At 32.6% G+C, this 19,721-nt stretch overlaps 1 protein-coding gene across 3 annotated transcripts; it reads right to left on the bottom strand.

Annotated features, from left to right (window-relative positions):
• Window positions 1-1,201: 1,201 nt before the first annotated feature.
• LOC140055135 (vinculin-like) lies at window positions 1,202-18,987 on the bottom strand. 3 transcript variants are annotated; one of them, XM_072100354.1, is made up of 24 exons: window positions 18,855-18,987; window positions 15,392-15,499; window positions 14,853-15,024; window positions 14,253-14,398; window positions 13,874-14,042; window positions 13,133-13,363; window positions 12,641-12,786; window positions 12,319-12,511; window positions 11,623-11,768; window positions 11,225-11,317; window positions 10,875-10,944; window positions 10,581-10,732; window positions 10,357-10,422; window positions 9,799-9,910; window positions 9,204-9,401; window positions 8,688-8,779; window positions 8,116-8,229; window positions 6,990-7,037; window positions 4,332-4,419; window positions 4,097-4,212; window positions 3,623-3,738; window positions 3,030-3,153; window positions 2,747-2,837; window positions 1,202-2,485 (listed from the first exon to the last, which is right to left on the bottom strand). In XM_072100354.1, the coding sequence occupies exons 1-24, from the start codon at window positions 18,909-18,911 to the stop codon at window positions 2,319-2,321; spliced, it is 3,015 nt and encodes a 1,004-aa protein (XP_071956455.1). In that variant the 5' UTR covers window positions 18,912-18,987; the 3' UTR covers window positions 1,202-2,318. The 3 variants fall into 3 exon arrangements, with proteins under 3 accessions (XP_071956455.1, XP_071956456.1, XP_071956457.1); XM_072100355.1 differs by lacking the exon at window positions 6,990-7,037; XM_072100356.1 differs by lacking the exons at window positions 6,990-7,037; window positions 8,116-8,229.
• Between the last annotated feature and the right edge of the window lie 734 nt (window positions 18,988-19,721).

Raw genomic sequence — 19,721 nt, 5'->3', positions numbered from 1 at the left:
TTTTTAAAATGGCCAATTTTCGATCTTTTTATTTTTCGATAAAACTGGTTACTATAGCACAATTAACATGCGCAGAACCCATGAGTCGCCTCTGCGCATGTTTATTATGCTATAGTACATTTATGTCAAAACTGGTTACTATAGCACAATTGACATGCGCAGAACCCATTATTCGTCTCTGCGCATGTTTATTATACAATAGTAACCATTTATGCCAAAATATAAAAGGGTCTTAAATCGGCCATTTTTCGAAAATTTCCCTGTACTATATATAGTACAGGGATTTTTTTAAAAAAAATTGCAAATTTTCGACCTTTAAATTTTTCAATAAAACTGGTTACTATAGCACAATTGACATGCGCAGAACCCATTATTCGTCTCTGCGCATGTTTATTATGCTATAGTAACCATTTATGTCAAAACTGGTTACTATAGCACAATTGACATGCGCAGAACCCATTATTCGTCTCTGCGCATGTTTATTATGCAATAGTAACCATTTATGTCAAAACTGGTTACTATAACACAATTGACATAAATGGTTACTATAGCATAATAAACATTATTATGCAATAGTAACCATTTATGTCAAAATATAAAAGGATCGGAAATCAGCCATTTTTCGAACTATAGTAACTATTTATGTCAAAACTGGTTACTATAGCACAATTAACATGCGCAAAACGCACTATTCGACTCTGCGCATGTTTGTTGTGCTATAGTAACCATTTTTTTTCCACATTATTGATTGTCTCCATCCCCGAAACCTCGACTAAGAAATACCGGAATGGTGTCCGGCGGGGTATAGTTTATTCCCATTAGTTAAGGTCTAATGTAAAGCACCTAGAGGGGTCAGTGATCCATTAGGCGCTATATAAATACTGTTTATTATTTTATTATTTATGGTTACTATAATTTGGCAATTTTTTTTCTTGAAATGTTCACAATTGTTTAAATTATCCTTATATGGATTTTAAACAATTGAGTATGTGCTAATATTGTCATGTTTCATGTAAATTCTTTTACTATAGTCAACAAAATATAAAAAACTCCAAATTGGAAAATGTACTTTGTTAAACATGTTTTTTAAAGTTAACCAACTTGGCTGAAGGTTTTATTGACGAGCACCATTTTAAAGATAATATTGTTAATTTTCAATAGGAAAAAAAGTAATACAAGCAAATACAAGATAAAATCACTCTTACTTAAGATTTAACCTTTAACGATGAACTGCATAATACTGATAGGAAACAAAACAATTACAATATACTATAGATGACTGACCCCTACTGTTTTCATCTGCTAATACATTATTAAAGATGTATTTTGTCCCCAGAATTTCCTTCAGAATTGTTTGCATATCAAAAACATTTGTTTATATTCCAAACACATCACTAACTTTCTATTTATTAATTAATTCTACTTACACACGATATTATTATATAAATTTCTATTTCTATATAATCTATAAATTCATAATTTATTATGTTAACTACATTATTTATAAAAACATTAAACAAAAATACAAACTAGTTTATTTTAAAATTGATTGAACTATTCAGAAATGTCTATACTTGTGTCAAGCTTGGTTATTTCATCACAATTAAGGAACAATGCTTAAATTGTACAGTTTGACTATTTTCTTTTCTCTAAGACAAATTTAAGGGACATTGTACATTTTGAGAATTTATCAGAGGACTGTAAGGTATGAATAAATATTTGAATAAAAAACTAAACCGGCCTAGCACGTTTATAATTCTACTAACTCTATAGTTAATATATAAACTATACAATTCCACTAAATTGTTCTGAAAACAAATTAATACATTAATTAATTCTGTAATACAAATTTCTTATAAAATGTTAACTTTCCAAAATGATGAGTAATTGAATACAAGTTCCAATGTACAATACCAAATTCAAGGCATATATATCTTTACATTTTAAAAGCCGGTTCATTATTACATTATTATTAATATATAAAGTTAAAATTTAAATTACTACCATTTATTGTTTTAATTGTTAAATATTTTATCTTTGAACATTTTTTATGTACAGTGTCCATACTGTTTTTTAAGAGGAAGTTCTATAAAAAATATGCATGATAAATTTCTATTCAAACCAGCAACATTTTTCAGCCATACAGGGCTTAAGTATGGTACCCTAGATTTGACTTAAATATAATATAAATTATTGTGTCATATTCTTAGAGAAGTGAAGTGCATTGATTAGAACATATACCCTTATAAGGCAGTGCTCCAGGTATGGTACGCCAATTAAGTAGAAAAGAATAAAGCAGGAATATGTTATTGAATAACTTATTGATACCAGGGATTGCGACGGACCCAGCGGAGTTTGTGACCCGCATCTGTGCGGATTTTAATGGAAGCTGCTTCGGCTGCACGTACCGTCTCTTTCACAGACTGCATCAGGTTTTGAGCGTTCCCTACCAGCATCTCTGTCGCTTCTTGATCTTCTTCGGAGTCTTTAAATAACAAAATAAATTATCAAACTTAGAATAATAAAATAAACACATTGAAACCTAGGCTAGTGGTAGGATTGTCTATAATTATAGATATAAATCACAATAAACTTCTAGTTTAAAGCATTGTCTATACTATCAAACTAGTTTGTGATGTGGCCAAATATGGTAGTGATATGACATCATCATGCCCATATATGGGCACACAGTGCAGTTGATTGATAGTGTAGACAGAGCTTAAGAAGTGGGATACAACTAGATTACCTTGACACCCTAACATAGTAGCTTTTACGGTTGATAAAATCTTTAGTTGTGTTGCCATCGTTGGAATACGTTCGCAAACTTGGAAAAGATTCTACAAACAAAAAGTAAGACAAAACATAATGATGTGATATACTGGTTCTAAGTTCAAAGTCATTTGATTGGGCGATTGTGGGTCACATGGCATGCAATAGTACGGCCGTTCAATATTAAAAGGTTATATTTCATCATTCACCCCATTATTTGTACCATTACACTCATAAAGATTCATTATTTGTATACTAACAGTTTTCATTCTCTTGTCTGGACATCTGTTTGTGATTTCTTTGGCAAGTCTGGTGACTTCTTCTGATGCCTTTGCAATGGCTTTGGCACAATCAATCAGTTCTTTCTTTGAACCTCCTTCTCCTCTGTAATACAAAAACAAGAATTTATTAGGCGACTCCTTTTTTGTGGCACCTCTATTAAGGGAACACTTTCTCATAAAACAAACTACAGTAGAGGTAATATAATATGTAACCACTACGGGACACCTCTATTAAGGGAAGCTTTGTTTGGTCCCGAAGGTGTTCCCTTAATGGAGGTTCTACTGTATTTAATATTCCTATATTGATAACAATAACTGATAAATACCAAATAGTATGACAAGTGGCATAACGGCTATGAGCGCTCACTGGCTAACCCTAACGGAGCTTATGATGGCTCCTGAGCAGTGTCCAGTGGAAAAAAGAGGCAATAAAATATGCCAAAAAGGGCTAAAACACCTGAGGCCTCCAGCGTTGGAGGGCAACTCCTCCTCTTCCTAAACCAGGAACCTCAGGACTCTGCGTTACACCATTCAGCGTTACACCATTCAGCATGACAGACAGAGAGACATACCTAACATGTTTGCTCATTTCAGCCATGAGTAACGCCATCTTCTTTGCTGCAGCAATCAAGTCATTTCCTTTACTTGACCACTTCATGGCTTCTTGATGCAGGTCATAAGCAGCAGTCTGGACAAAAAAATGAAAGAAGAAATACAATGAAAGAAGAAAGACAATGAAAGAAGGAAGATAATGAAAGAAAGACAATGAAAGAAGAAAGACAATAAAACAAAGACAATAAAGAAGAAGATTAAAGAAAGAAGACATTGAAAGAAGAAAGACAATGAAAAAAGAAAGACAATAAAACAAAGACAATGAAAGAAGACAATGAAAGAAGACGATTAAAGAAAGAAGACATTGAAAGAAGAAAGACAATAAAAGAAGAAATATAGACAATGTAAGAAGAAAGATAGACAATGAAAGAAATGAATGTGAAAGAAGACAAAAAAAGAAAGACAATGAACTAATGAAAGATAAATATTCTTACCATGATGGGCTGATCTGGTCCTGGCTTAGGAAAGTGAACCTCTTCCTCCTCCTCTGGTGGTGGTGGCCTTGGTGGTGGTCCTGGGGATGGTGGGCGTGGTGGAGCTGATTGTGTATCTAACAATATAAAATTAAATGATCCATTAATTTATTATAATCTGTTTGTTCAGTCTTACTAAAATACTACATGCAAATGTGTCAATAAAAGAAAAAAAGAAAGAAAAATGAAAATAAACCTTTCAAATTCATCTGACTAAACTCTTCAACAGGAGGTTGCTGGGATACCAAGACTGCATCACGAACATTCACAACTCCATCAACAATCTTAAAAATTAAAGACAGTCCAATCAAAAGTCTGCTTTTATGCATAAATTACCAAATCAACCAATCAGGTCTTTGCACCACTTGTTCTCAGTACAAACTCCAATAAATTTAAGATATAATAATAGTGCAGAAATTTGTGTATTGCGAGAATTTTATAATTAATTTTTCACATGAGCAGCACACATCTACATCTAAGAAAATCAAGGATTAAAATTATAAAACAAATTACTTTCTTCAATTAAAGTCAAATAAATCAAACTATTACATTAGAAGCAGGATTATTTTTTCATGCAAATTCTCATCTATAAATTTGCATAAATATAAGGTGTGTTATACAGGTTTTTATTCTTTTCAAAATGTATACAATGAACGTTAATGTGAAAATTACTAATCTACATGTAAATATTAATGATAAATGAAACAATTAATTTAGTATGAGGATGATGCTTTACTCTCATTGCCTCATCAGATAGAACATTAAACCATTAGTACATATGATAAAGAATGCTATTAAAATTATTAAGTTAAAAGGTGTAGGTTGTCACTCCCTGTATGCTGATTGTGGTTGGAACTGCAATATCTATACTGTACAGTACAAAAAATACTAAAATCATTTTATTTAAAATTAGTTTTCTTTTTAATTAATTAATTAAAACACAGCAAAAAATATACATGATTGTAAATTATTAAAGTGATTAGATTATGAATAATAATAAAAATAAATAATAAGTAAATTACTCAAATGCTATTAAAGGTATGAAATTACAATATATTAAATATGCTATCCGTCTGTAAAAGAATGAAATGTATTTAGTTGTTCTTGACTATTATCATGCTGAATGGTACAAAATGCTTGTGATCTGAAAAGGAGATAATGCAAATATTAGAAACACACTGGGGTTAGTGAGGGGGAATCATTCCGTCTACAATGAAGGCATCCATCAAGTAAAGCTCTGGCTAAACTATCAAACTTGTGACAAAAAAATGTGATGTGCCCATATATGGATATAATGATGTAATATCACTGCCATATTTGGATAAATATCACTACCATATTTGGGCACATCTCACACTTTTGTTGTCAAACTAGTTTGATAGTGTTGACTGAGTTTAAGATAGAAAAACCACCTCAGTCTTCTGGGGTTGTCTCATAATGGAGGATGGGGGTGGCGGTCGAGGTGGTGCTATAAATTCTGGTGGTGGTGGTGCGGTAAAGTTCGGTGGCGGTAGTTGAGTTGAGTAGGCTGGTGGCGGTGGTGATATGTAAGCTTGAGGAGGCGGTGGTGGTGGCGGTGGTAGTGTCAGTATAGGTGCGCTCTTAGCATGGTAACCGCCATCTATTGATGCTCTAACATGTTGTGCCCCTTCATGAATCTATAAGCAAAAGTTGTTAGAATAAAAACGAGTACTGTATCTTCTAAGTTACTGATATCAATAGAAAATTGTTTCTTAATAACAATTTGAATTTAGAATTCATTTTATTAAACTTAATTACATTTTCTAAAGTTAATTTCATTTTAACATGTTTTTATTCTTTATAAAACACTGCAAATAGTAAATATTACGTAAATCATTTAAAGAATGACACCTTAACTGCTAAAAATTATCTCTCCGGCGCCCTCAATACAAACTGATTTTTCTGACGATGCAATCAGACTCGTCTTACTGGTTTCTATTTTTTTTCTATAATTCTTTTCATTGGATAAAAAATCTTGAAAAGTTAAGGACTATTACAAGTTTTATACCCATGGAATCACATAAACAAAACAATTATTATATATTGTATATTATTGTATATTATATTATATATTGTATATTAAATGCAAATCCTTGGAATTTAATAGCTCAGAAGTTTGGAAGTTTCATGCACAATATACTAATATGATTTGCAAAAAAAAAAAAAAAATAGTGATACAGTAGACCTAACTATCAAATATTATGTACAAACTACAGTAAATGCTGTAAAAAATAATAATTACAGCAGTGTGTCTATAAAATCATTTCACTCGCATACATTAATTTGTAACACCACTAGCGCATGCTTTTTACACGGCATAACACTAGATATTGGAGGACAAAATATTGAAAAATATAAATAGAATCAGATAAAACAAAAAAGAAAATAAATGTTTAAAAAGAGGGATATTTATTAATTTTTAGATAAACTGGTTTAATAGATCACAGCAATCATGCTTACGCCAAAATTATTTAAAAATCACTCACATCCAGTGTGTAACATAAGAGAAAAAATAATAATAAATAGGCCATAACAAAATAATTTGTTTGCTGTTTACAGTTTTCTTGATTTTATGATGAAATGGTGCAATACTATTTCCAAATAGTATTATTTAACATTTAAAAAAACATTTCTAAATTGCTTTTATCAATATTTATTGGTAATTCATTGATATTGGAAGTTTATGTTGAGCTCTTTTGAAACTTTTCTCCATTTATATTTTAAGCCAGGATTAGCAAACAAACTATTTTCTTTTGGCCTAGGTCGTGTCCAAATGTGAGTAAACGACAGCAAAACGTAGTAGAGATAGCAGAAAGAAAAGAATAGAAAGAACCTTGTCTGAAGAGTCTGGCCTGTCTAGTTCACGCATTGCTTGCTCTAGCTATAGGAAGCATGGAGGAAAAATGGAAGATATGAATAACTACAACACCCCTTTAACAACAATGGTACAGGCCGAGAGTACAGTAAATGACCAAATAAGCACATCAGTAATAAATGTCACTGTAAGAACCTTAAGGGTTATACTGTACCTAAAATCAAATGTAATAACATTTTTAGCGTTGCAGTGCTCGTTAGGTCATTTACTCAGTGTACACATGCAAGGAGAACTAAGAGCCTAATAGACAATAGGTATGGTTTGCCTGGTTTTCAACTACGCAACTAATTAAACTTCTGTTCACACCACCAAGCTAAAAACAAACTAGATAAATGTCTCCTTTTTTACATCTTATTCACACGGCTTGTATGACAACAGCATTTTCACAAATATTCAAAATACCTCGAAGAAACTGCATCAATTACTTTCTTTTTCTAATTCTATATAGTAAAAGTAATAGGCAAAATTGTCTATGTTAAACTATAACATATTGTACAGTGATAAACCAAAAATAAATAAAGCGCTTAAAAATAAAATCGCAAATATACTGTAGCAACTATTGTAAAAAAAAAAACCCAAATTTTATTCTTACAAAGTAAAATAAATTCTTAAAAAACTATAAACTAATGTTAGCTATATTTTAAAGATTTGAATTTAGCAAATGGTTAATATTTCTTTAACTACTTTTTTTTGCTGATTCCTATAAAGCTTTGCTGGGTATTTTTTTTAATACGATATAGCTATGCTTACGACGAGCTAAACAATGTAAGGAAGATATACATGGCACCCACCCACAGAAATACCTCCATATCTAAGCTGTTTGGTTTTGAACTCCGACCAATTGATGTAACAAGATCTAAAACTGTAATAATTGATGGGCCAATTAATGGATGCCTCTTAAATTCAAGTGATTACTGAGCATGTGTGATGGATAATAAGCCTACGTTATCAATTATAACGTCTCGTCGTAAGCATAACCAATTTGCCTACTGTTACCTAACTACAATGCTGATTTTGCTGTTTTTATTAGAAATACATTTTCTGAAATGAATGAAAACAGCAGAAAGAAATTAGCTATGAAAACCTGTATCAGTGATTCGTCCAATTCGTCGTCTTGGAGTGCGGGTGGTGGGGGGAGAGGAGGATTGTTATCCTCTCCAGTGAGCGGCTTACGAACTTTCAGAACCGACCTGTATAGCTATGTAGAAAGATAGTATAAAAAAGATAAAGAAAAAGCCACACATATGATAAAGAAAAAGCCACACATATGATAAGAACAAACATGAAGAAAGAACATGGTGTACATAAAAGAGCAGTGAGAAACATTTTCCTATTTTTTAGAAAAGTTCATATGAAGAAATACATAGTTTGTTTGTTTGATTCAAAATTGATATAATACATGACTCCCACCAATAAAATGTTACATTAGACTCAGTATGTTAGTAGTAAAGAAATATTTCTTGAAAAAACAACGAAATAGTTTCTTTGATTTTCTACGATTTTTGATGGAGGGGAGAATTTAAGTTGTATTTAATTAATGTAAATTACACCATCAGAAACCATTTCAAAATTCAGTAGAACAAAATGGCACCTATGAAGTAGTGTAAGAGGATGATAACAAGATGGTTAATTTATTTTGAATGTTTTTGTTTGTACCTTTTGGTTGGCATTCATCCAGTCATCTTGGGCTTGTTTGTTGTTAGGTTGCGTAGCAACACCTCTGGCGAAGCCCACACTTGCTGGGATAGCTGAAGAATAAAAAAAAAAAACATGAACTTTATCAGTCAAGCAACTCGCCAATTACAGGATTGATCAACTATACAGTGCTTACTAATTCTCATTTGAGATTTAAGCTCTGTCTACACTATCAAACTAGTTTTACAAAAATGTAATGTGCCCAAATATGGCAGTGATTTGCTCAAGTATGGTAGTGATATGACATTATCATGTCCATATATAGGCACATCACATAAAGTTTGATAGTGTAGACAGAGCTTTAAGGAGACGCATAGAAACAGTTATGAGTTACAGCACTGGCACTATGTCTAGATTGAACCTTGGGATCGGAAGGCAAGCATGTTAACCACCAAGCTACAGCATTTTAGACTATTTTATTTTGATTGAAGGTTGCGTACAAATTTTTCTTGTATGGCATATCAAAAGTGTACTTACAGCTTTCGAGTTCTTCTGCAGCTTTGCTAACTGCCTCAACAAACGTAGGATCTTCCGAATTGTCTGCCTCTTGTTGCGCTACCATGACAACACGTTGAGCGCATCTGGCGATCTTTGAGGTACTCTTGATGAATGGTATAGGCTGCTCTTGACTGACAGCGAATTCTGCTTCAACCGTCTCTTTACGAATGACTTCCTCTACAGGGTAAAAAAAAACATTTTTCACCATTTTTAAAGGCGACCAATGGCTTAACATTTCATCTGAAGGACAAGGTGTATTGTTCAATGACAGCACTGGCAATGACTTAGGACCTTCACACTCAAGCTAGCAGCAGATTATTGTTATAGTATATATGACCAGGGCAATCTACCAACAGGATTCTGAGCTACAGAGATCAAGGGTTTATCTATGGCTGCGACATAATCAGTTACATGTCTCTTAACATACACCGCACGCTGCGGAGAATATGTACATAGTACAGTACTGTAGGTATTTGTCGCAGCCAGACATAAGATCAAAGGACTGTTAGAGTTCCTATCTTGGCAGGGTGAGCACAGTGTCCTGTTGTTAGTAGATTGCCTTGATATAACTAACCACATGCTTTAATGAATTCCACAGAGTCTGTTGCATCATCAACGAGTCGTGTCAGGTTGTTTGTGTTGTTGGTCCATTCCTTCTTCAACAGATCAAAATGTTCCACGGCAGCCTATTGTGTTAAAAAATACATGAGATTGTCAACCGCAAGTAATATTTTTTTATTTCATACAAATCCAACAGCGAGTAACTCGCCAATTACAGGATGAATACACTATTTAATAATTTATCGTGCTTATAAACTAAGTCTCATTTGAGGCTTAGGGAGTCGAGTTGAAAAAGTTGTGAGTTATTAACCTGGCACTAGTTCAGGATTGAACCCCGTACATTGGGATTGGAAGGTAAGCACATTAACCACCAAGGTACAGCTCCACTATTAAAAACTAGTGCAATGAAAAACACCTATCCAGGTCCCATTCTTAAACATGTGTTTTTATATGAGTGGTAAATAAGTACATCTGTGTAAACTCCCAATTTAGTTATTACTTCAACACAATTTAATGTTATCTGTTGGGAGAAAATAATCTGAAATCTTTCTAGCTGTTAGCTAATACTTACAGTACTATTAGGGTGGTATAAAACAAGACGTCCAGCTGAAATTACTTGAGGTGTTAAGGCATCCATCTGTTTGGGAAAAAGCATTTATAATTACAAAAACTATTTTTTTTTTTTTTTTTTTGTAGCAAAAACAGTCAACGATTGTTTAGTTTCTTGAAAACATCTGATAAAAAATAAATGCAAATATATAAACTTGAATTGAACATATTTTTGTGAGAGTTTACCTGATTGGCGGCTGAGTTGATTTCTTCTACAAGTCGTTTATCATTTGACCCTCCAGCTTGACCAATCAGGCGAGCCGTGTCAGCAAGTTTGTTGCTATGCTCTAAGAAATACTCAGCCTTACTTGTATATATCTGTTCACGATTAGGCTTGTCTGAAAATTTAAAAAAATTGATATCAACTATCATTATTTGTGAAAGAGAAGAGAAATTAGGCTCTCATCATAAAAAAACTTTGTTATATTGCAGTCATTTTGTTTAATTTGGACTATTCCATTTTGATAGAAGGTTGCTTACCTTCTGGGGCTAATGCTGCTTCTGTGAGTTGTTTTAATGGAGTCACTGTGTCCATAAAATCTTCAGCAACCTAGGGGATAAAAATAGAAATTGAGACAAAAATATTTAACAAATTAATTTTCAGCAACTTAGGGGATAAAAAATATGAAATTTCCTAACAACAACCACCTATTTCTTCTTGTACCTTCTTGCTCACTTAACTTACTTGTATTATACTGTATGTGGACATTGATGATTTTACTGTATCGAGGGTCTATTATTATTAGCATAATTTAGGCATATACCTAACTTTAAACAAGGAAATAAATGTCTCCTCTTGGCATGCAATGTATGCAAATTATTCCACCCACCTGTTTAACCAGAATGTCTTCCATCTTTGTCTTAAGCTGCTCCAACTTATCAGCCAGACGTTTAGAAAGAGCTTGAGCTTGTGGAGTGTTACCCTGAAATAAAAATAAAACATAGTATAATATATAGTACACAATTTTTTTTTAAAGTCCTTAATTTTGCACCAAAAGGAAAACTTAAAATAAAAATGTCTAAATGTCATTAGCAAAAATGTTTTCATTTATACAAACCTAAAGTGGTGGTTTTAGTCTATGAGTGCTAGCTTAACTGGATAAACTGACATTGGCCTATTCTCTCTGAGCAGAGAGCTACAACTTGAAAATATAACAAATTTATGAAACACCCTGCCAGATGATGGTAAATTCCATGAACCCTGCTCCATCATCATTTCTTTACTTACCATTCCTCTAGCACACATATTGGCCAATTCTTTTGACAGTAGTTCGGTTTCGTCGCAGAGCCTGAGTAGTTCTTCTTGATCCTTGCCCGTGCAGAAGTGCGCCAGACGTCGACCCTCCTCAACCACACCTGCAATCGCTCGGAGACCTTCAAGACAAAGCCATAAATATTATACTTCAGTTAGAAAGATGTTTAAAATAAAGTAGTTTGCTGTGAATTTTCAAGTTAGCAGAAAGAGAATCTTCTTTTTAACCAATACTGGATTTTTGTTTGTTTGGCTTAGGATGCTGAGTATGTAAAAATAGAAGTGAGTAGACTACTATACAGGATGTCATATTGGGTATTGGTTGGACGGAAGTATGTAATAACATACTGTGGGTAATTGTAATACTACCATAAAGTATTAACTATAACTTTTAGTCATTGATAGACTCTGTATCTATCCTGAGGGAAAACGGTCCGCTCCGTATTGTAAATGGTCATAAGGAATAAAATAGATTCTATATTTTTATTACCGTTTACCGCTCGTCAGTGTAAATTGGCCTTAACTGGTTTTATTTAGATCTACTGTAGTTAAATATAAATATATGCAGTCAAGCCATTTACCAAACAACAAATGTACTATCAGTTTTCTTATAAATAAAACAGACATTTTGTTTTCTCATAAAATGTCATTGACAAATGTGATTTGGCTTACCGACACCTCCATCGTCTATGCCTGGGTTTGATAACCACTTCTGCGCTTGGTCAACCTTTCCAGCCACAGTGTATGCCGGTTTCCTAATTCCACTTCTTTCGGCTTTCTTAACAGTATGCTCTACGAGATTCTCAAGGCGATTTAGTTTCTCTTCAATATCTTTGGCTAATCTTAGTGCCTCTGGCGTGTTGCCCTACAAAAAAACAATATTTATTAATAATTGATAAAATGGCACGCAAAGATTTATGTTAAAGTTATTACTTTTGTCATCTGAATTTTGAATACTTATTTATTACAAATAAATTTTTTATTTGTGGTTTACCAATCCTCTTCCTCTAAGATTTGCCAATTCATTGGTCATGGCATTGATGTCATCAACCAACCGTAGAATTTGACCTCGTTCTGGGTCATCGCATCTATCGGCTACTTTTCGTGCATCTTCCAATATCATTCGTATGGCTTGCTCACCTTTAAAAAAAAAAGTCGATAACATAATAATAAGAATGGAAATAAATATGTGGTTATAAATAAAAAACGTAATTTACATTTAAATATTTTTTATTATATGTTTTAGGCAAATTGCCAAGGATAACCATAAGCGAATTAATTCACTATCCTTCTTAAAGGTGGCAATCCCGTTTACAAGACAAGAGAAGTCTTATTACACGTCTTTGGGAGTGGAGTTGTAATTTGTCATTAGAAAAAATCCTGACATATGACAGGACTTGAACCCAGGACCCTTGAATTGGTAGCCAAGCATCATAACCACCAAGCTACTACTCCACTAAATAAGTGAATGCAAGTATGAACGAACCAAGTCCTCCAGGAGCGCTGTTTGGGTTTCTAAGCCAGTCCACAGCACCCTTCATCCTGGACGTGATGTTGCCAGCCGCCTTCTTCATGACTGTCACGTCATCTACGTTCCAATCATCTTCATCGTACGTCGTTAACTGAAGAACGCGGATAATTTCTTCAATTTCTGTGTACATCTGATTGACGACGTACAACCGGTTGGAGGCAGCTTCCTCCAGACCTCGTCTTCCAGCTAAAAACAAATTTTTTTTTTATTATTAACAACATTTCTTTGATGTCAATAGCATAGAAAAAATAATCAAACAATTACACAAATATAATATAAACCTCAAAAGAAAAAGTAGTTTAGAATAAATGCATGGTAACTATTAAAGATGTATTGTCCCCCTAAAAAATAATTTTTTTACAATTTTTGTTGTTAAATATGCCATTTAATGTCACATAATAGTTATCCACTTTGACCAAAAATCTAAACAACAAAAAACTGTAATTTAAAAGCAAAAATGGTCAAATTGACCAATTTATTTTTGGTTGAATTTAACCATTTATTATGTTAATTTATAAGTGAAAACATAATTTTTTCCGTTTTTTTTCTACGGAAGTGATTAACTTGATTAAAACTACAAAATAACCTATTCCAAGATTAAGCTTAATTAATCTTAATTTTGCATGTTTTGGGGGGACAATACATCTTTAAAGAAGGTGACTAAAGCTGTTTTACATAAAAAATAAATTGACTTACGAGATTGCATTGTTGTTACAAAGATCTTAATACTCGATATAAGCACAGGTAAAAGGTTCTTTATCTTATCTTTAGATGCTATAAGAATGTTACGATGCACTTGATGGGTCAGTTCGGCCTGACGTCCATCCACCATCTTGACCATCTGGGTCATTCCTGGGGTCAAATTCTAGAATACGGAAATTCAATGTAAAAATAAAGTTACAATGTATCCTGTTATAGACATTTGTTAACTGGTTATGGAATACACAAAACAGGATCATAGTAAAATATATTATATATTTCATACAGTAGAAAAAGTTAAAATGTTTAAAAAGTGTATAGCATGGTACACCAGCAGTGAAGTCAGCTACAGCTACAAGAACAGTGACATGGTTACCTGCACATATACTATGAGATCTTCCATGCCCTCAACAACCTCCGCTACTGCCAAATATTCTTGGACTCCTTTGCAGATACGAATGATCTTACGGACTTCTGCCTGATCCAAAGACAACAGCAGAGCAGACGTGCCACTTAGAATTCCTTTTTAAATGGATAAATAATCATAGTTTTTAGTAATAAAATCTGGTAAAAAACATAAATACTGAAATATTAAACTCGAACCCACACCTCCAGATCACCAGTCTGCAGTTTGACACACTACTTTTTCATACTTCAAGGTTTAGAAGAATGTTAGTTTGTCATTTAAACGCATGTATTTTAACCTCTTGTTTTTGTATAAATGATTTAATATGTTTGACTGTAATCTTTAATTTAAAGTTCCCAGTCACTGCCTCTGTCAATGTTTGTTTAGCCATGTTAATGTTTGTCAAAATGGCATTATTTCTCCTCTATCTACCTTGTTTGTTGCCTCCTGATGTGGGAACTTTGTTTTTGTGTAAATAAAATAAAAATAGTGTTGTCCACATTCTAATACTCTGTCTACATTATCAATGATAGTGTAGACAGAGTTTAAAAGCTGACGATTTTCACTAACCTCTTGCGCCATTGATGAGAGTATCCCGTGCACTTCTTGAGAGTGGGTCTTCTAGCAAAGCTTTTGCTGCTCGTATCAAACTAATACTGGCATTTTCAACTTTATCTAAAGCAAATGGCATTTCTTCCTTCAGAACCTTGTCCGTAGAGGACTCCCCAGTTTGTCGGCCAACCTACAAAATAATAAAATACAACTCTACCAGTATAAATGTCGACTTGTTTTCAACAAATCTTCATCTCGCAATGACATTTTTCGAAGATTAAAAAATACAACAGCGCTCTCAACAAAGTATAATTTAAAAAATGTTCTATTTGTAGAAATAAGTTATTCATATATACTTACTACAGTTGTCATTGAGGGAAGCTTTCCACATTAACTTTTACAATAATTGTGAGTGTTAGAAGAAATACTAGTTAATTTGTAATAAGTTTAAGCATAGCATAGAGTTAAAGTAGCACACTGTAGTAGTATGATCAGTACTATTTACTGCATGATATTTTAACAAGGCATTGGTATTATTAATTAAGGTATTACGGTACCTGAACGAGGTTGTTGACAGCGTTTGCGACAGCGCTGACAGGCAAGGTGAGGTCGGGCATCGCAGCGCCATCTTCTGCTTGCTCATGAAGGATCACCAGTTGTGAAATCTACAGTATAAAAGAATTAAAATAAGAAAATGTTAATAAATGTATTTAAAAATGTTGGTAAGTCTAGTAAAAGGGTTCTAAAGTTTAAAGTCTCAGGTTCATTCCTTTTTTTGCCAAATGATGTGACCTCTATAGATGAAGAATTGTTTGATTTAGGTTTGTCAGAGGCTGGAAAATTATAATTGTTGTTTACTGGAATGTTTGGGTATCGTGAGGTAATTTCCCGATTGATCGTAATCAAAACGGTACTGGGTATGGTCTACTAGTGTTCCTGATCCCAACTCGTCATCCATTCATAGAAGCCTTGATGAAGAAAGCCTACCTGGTGGTAACCATAGAACGGTCCCGAGATAACGACTATACTACGGCTTTAGTCGATAGAAGATTGAAAAAATTGTTAGGTCACACAGACTTAGGGAGTAACACCTCTACCCCGAAATATGTATAGTAGTGGTACTATTAGTTTACTTGTAGGACTTTTAGACTATATTTACGTTCCACAAAATGTTTACAACTGATTGATGTTAAACAAAAACAATTGATAACAATTATATTTCTTAAATTATTAAATAGAATATCAATAATAAAAATCATCATATAATGAAGAAATAACAATAACTAAAACTGTTAGATCAAAAAGTCGAGCGGTGTATTTTGTAAGAAATATTTCTGGTTCTGGTTTGTTCATCAAGCAAGAAAATTGCTTCCAATTCCATATTACAATAAATAAAAATGTAATAGTACTTTTAGATAGATTAAAGTATATTATTAAATTGTGAATTTTGAAGAACTGTATTCCAGAGATGTTCTAATTTACGAATAGCAATTCTACTCTAGGTATTTCATGAGCCTGAACATATTCCACTAATGAAGAGTTTACTAAATGACAAAGTTCAAAAGGTTATTGGCTAATAATACCTGGTGAAAGGAGACATCTCAATAAATAAAATATTTGTAAATATCTCTCTCCAATTAGAAATTCTGATGAGAGTGAACCAATGAACCCAATATTACAATTGAATTTCTGTGCACTTTAACACTGCACCATATTTTGAATGCAAAAAGAGATGTAAGAAATCATAATTACTATGCCATGCATAATGTACTTCCTCATCATTATCTGTTTTTTTACCTTAAAAAGCCATGATGTACCAATTTTGGACATGATTCATTTAATGTTAAGTCAATAGGCTATTTATGAAAGGTAATTGATATAAGTAATTCCCAATTTGGTATTAAGCCCATTTCATTTTCAGTTTCTGTGAGTCAGTTTTCAACATTAACATATGATTATTGCACAGTAAAATTCACAATCAAATAAATAATGTCAGAAAATTCAGTAAATTCCTATACTCCCTATATCCTATATATTTTTTTATCCTCAAATCTGTACCATATTTATACTATTGAATTTTCTTTTATTGTTACTATTATTTTTATTTTTTTGTGATTGTTGTAGAGCACATTAGATTATACTTCCCAAGTATAGTCGTTACCTCGGGACCGTTCTATGGTTACCACCAGGTAGGCTTACTTCATCAAGGCTTCTATGAATGGATGTACTGGTTGGGAGCAGAAAAACTAGTAGATTATACCGAGTACCGTTTTGATTACGATCAATCGGGAAATTACCTCACGACAGCATACTGTATGCTGTTTTGGGTTACCGCCTATACAAATCTGTAGTACAGCTTCAAAGTTGAATAAATAAATAAATAAATATATTTATTATAATTTTAATTAAATTATTAGAGCAGCACTGGCAATCTTTCATCCTAAATTGATAATTATTTGTTTTAATTATTATTTATCTTGGTGGAATATTTAGGCTAATAAGTACAGTACATTTGTATTAAATACAATTCCCCTTCATAATACTGTAGCTGTACAGCTGTATAGCCTTTTAAAATTACAATTAAGTTTATGTCACAATTGAAAACATGTATTTTACATCACAATTGAAAACATGTATTGAAAGATTATTAAAACCTCAAATACAAAATCCTTGTATGTGGGTGGATGATTAGTAAAAGAAACATTTAAGAGCCAATAAAAGTCTGTGCTTTAGTTTGGAAAGTAGATGACCTTTAACCCTTCTATGATATGATTGGCTAAATAGGTATTCCAATGATGCTTATTTTTGTCTTGGAATTTCTGGTATGTATCTCCAGTTACTGTCTTATATTCCCTTTTTTCTTGATAGGGAGTGATAGCCTGCTGCTAGTGAAGAAGTTTTATTTCATTTCAAAAGGAGTTTTTTAAAACACAATTGAAGAATCACATTTGTTGTGTTTTATTGATTCTTTAAAAATGTAAATAAGACAATTTTGATTTAATTGAATAAATCTTGAGAACATAAAACATGATATAATTACTCAATGATATTAAATAATAATTAATACAAGAATAAATGTAAAATCTTTTTGAAATTCAATTAAATTAAATGCCATTGAAATAATCTAATTACAATTATATAAAACTGTATGGATAGATACTGTAACACTATATTTATAATTAATTCTAAGTATCAAAGTTATTAGTACAGTATTGGATAAAAATGTATGAATTACACTGTGAAAATTATATTTTTTTAATGAATTGTTTAGGCTGACAATTTACAGTTTCCTTCCACAATCATGAAAAGCAAAAACATAATGTTAAACTGTATTTAATATTTATTGTTAGATTCCAAAAGTGGAGAGAGGCACTATATGTCAACAGATAAGTCCTATGTCCATGACCGTTGCCACATGTGACATAATTCTTGTATTTCTTTCTCTTTTTTTAAATGTTTTATGGACAGTTTGTCTGAAATAAATTATCACAACCTTGATCCTGAAATCGGGTTGCGTTTCAATTTTAGGGCGACAGTAGTTCAACTCAAACAAAATTAAAAATGTGACCAATATGATCAAATTCATAGCTACAGTAGAGGCTCCCCATACAATACTCCAGGAGGGGTGCTACTCTATACTTTTGCAATTGGATCTCTAATAATTTGTTTTTTAATTCACCCGTTGCGCGACAGTGATGATATGCCCAGTTAGGTGGCAAAGTAAACAAACAAAATAAAAATGTGACCACTTTCCTAACTTTCTATTCTAGAGAGTAGTATTAATACTATTATATATGCCTAGCTAGTTTATAGGCCTTGACAATATTAGTAGTAGCAAACTGTGACTGTGCAGGCTATGCCTAGTTTAATTTAGGAAGGCCGCCTACTACAGTACTTCGGATAGGCTAGCCAACCTGGTGGCTATTATAGTAGGCGTATGTAGCCTAGCCTGGCTCACTGTATGTAGGCCTAGGTAGTAGGCTAGTACATATTTACAGAATAAAAATTAATGGGTCCTACCTGTTGAGCAACTGGGTCCAAAATAGACTCAATAATCTTAGTGTGAAAAACCGGCATTTTAATCTAGTCTCCTTTGCTTAAATTACCTAAAATGCTAGGCCTATTTTCTTCTCGTAGGCCAAAAGTTTACAAACTCTTCCGTAAAAAATTCTCCGAGAAAAAAAAAATAAACACGAACGATAGATCGCCCTCTATTACATTCTCTGTTGTAAGAGGGCGGTGTGATACTTCTTAACTCAGAGCCATGAGAGAGAGTTACGGCATTGAATGGATTAGAAGCAAAGAACTTAAAAGTTCTTTGATTAGAAGCCGTATTTGTGTCCAACTATTCCTATGTAGCGTATGGAGTTGAGTCTTTTGTTTTGAAAATGTATAACGTTCAAAAGGCTTTAATTATCGAATTTAATATCAAAACAATCAATTTGATTAAAGGTTTTTGTTAAAATAATAAAAAAATTATAAAGTTACTGCGAACATGATTTAAAACAACAAAAAAAGCAATTTGTCTTAACTCAGAGCCATATATAGAGTTACGACTTTGCGTAAATATCCAATTTAATATCAAAACAATCAATTTGTTTAAAGGTTTTTGTTAAGATAATAACGAAATCATAAAGTTACTGCGAACATGATTTTAATTTTATTTTTGTTGTTTTAAATCATGTTCGCAGTAACTTTATAATTTTTTTATTATTTTAACAAAAACCTTTAATCAAATTGATTGTTTTGATATTAAATTCGATAATTAAAGCCTTTTGAACGTTATACATTTTTTAAAACAAAAGACTCAACTCCATCGCTACATAGGAATAGTTGGACACAAACACGGCTTCTAATCCATTCAATGCCGTAACTCTCTCTATATAA

The sequence above is a fragment of the Antedon mediterranea genome, chromosome 7 (assembly GCF_964355755.1).
Source record: "Antedon mediterranea chromosome 7, ecAntMedi1.1, whole genome shotgun sequence".
Taxonomy (NCBI): Eukaryota; Metazoa; Echinodermata; class Crinoidea; order Comatulida; family Antedonidae; genus Antedon; species Antedon mediterranea.
This window is presented reverse-complemented; position numbering and strand designations above follow the sequence as displayed.

Bases quoted from the DNA above. Each gene is read 5' to 3' on its own strand.
- LOC140055135 (XM_072100354.1), bottom strand. From the start codon at position 18,911: ATGCCGGTTTTTCACACTAAGATTATTGAGTCTATTTTGGACCCAGTT. The intron at 10,945-11,224 runs GTGGGTGGAATA...TTTATCCCCTAG, and splicing joins AAGACATTCTGGTTAAACAG to GTTGCTGAAGATTTTATGGA. The intron at 3,154-3,622 runs GTATGTCTCTCT...TTTGTATTACAG, and splicing joins GAAATGAGCAAACATGTTAG to AGGAGAAGGAGGTTCAAAGA.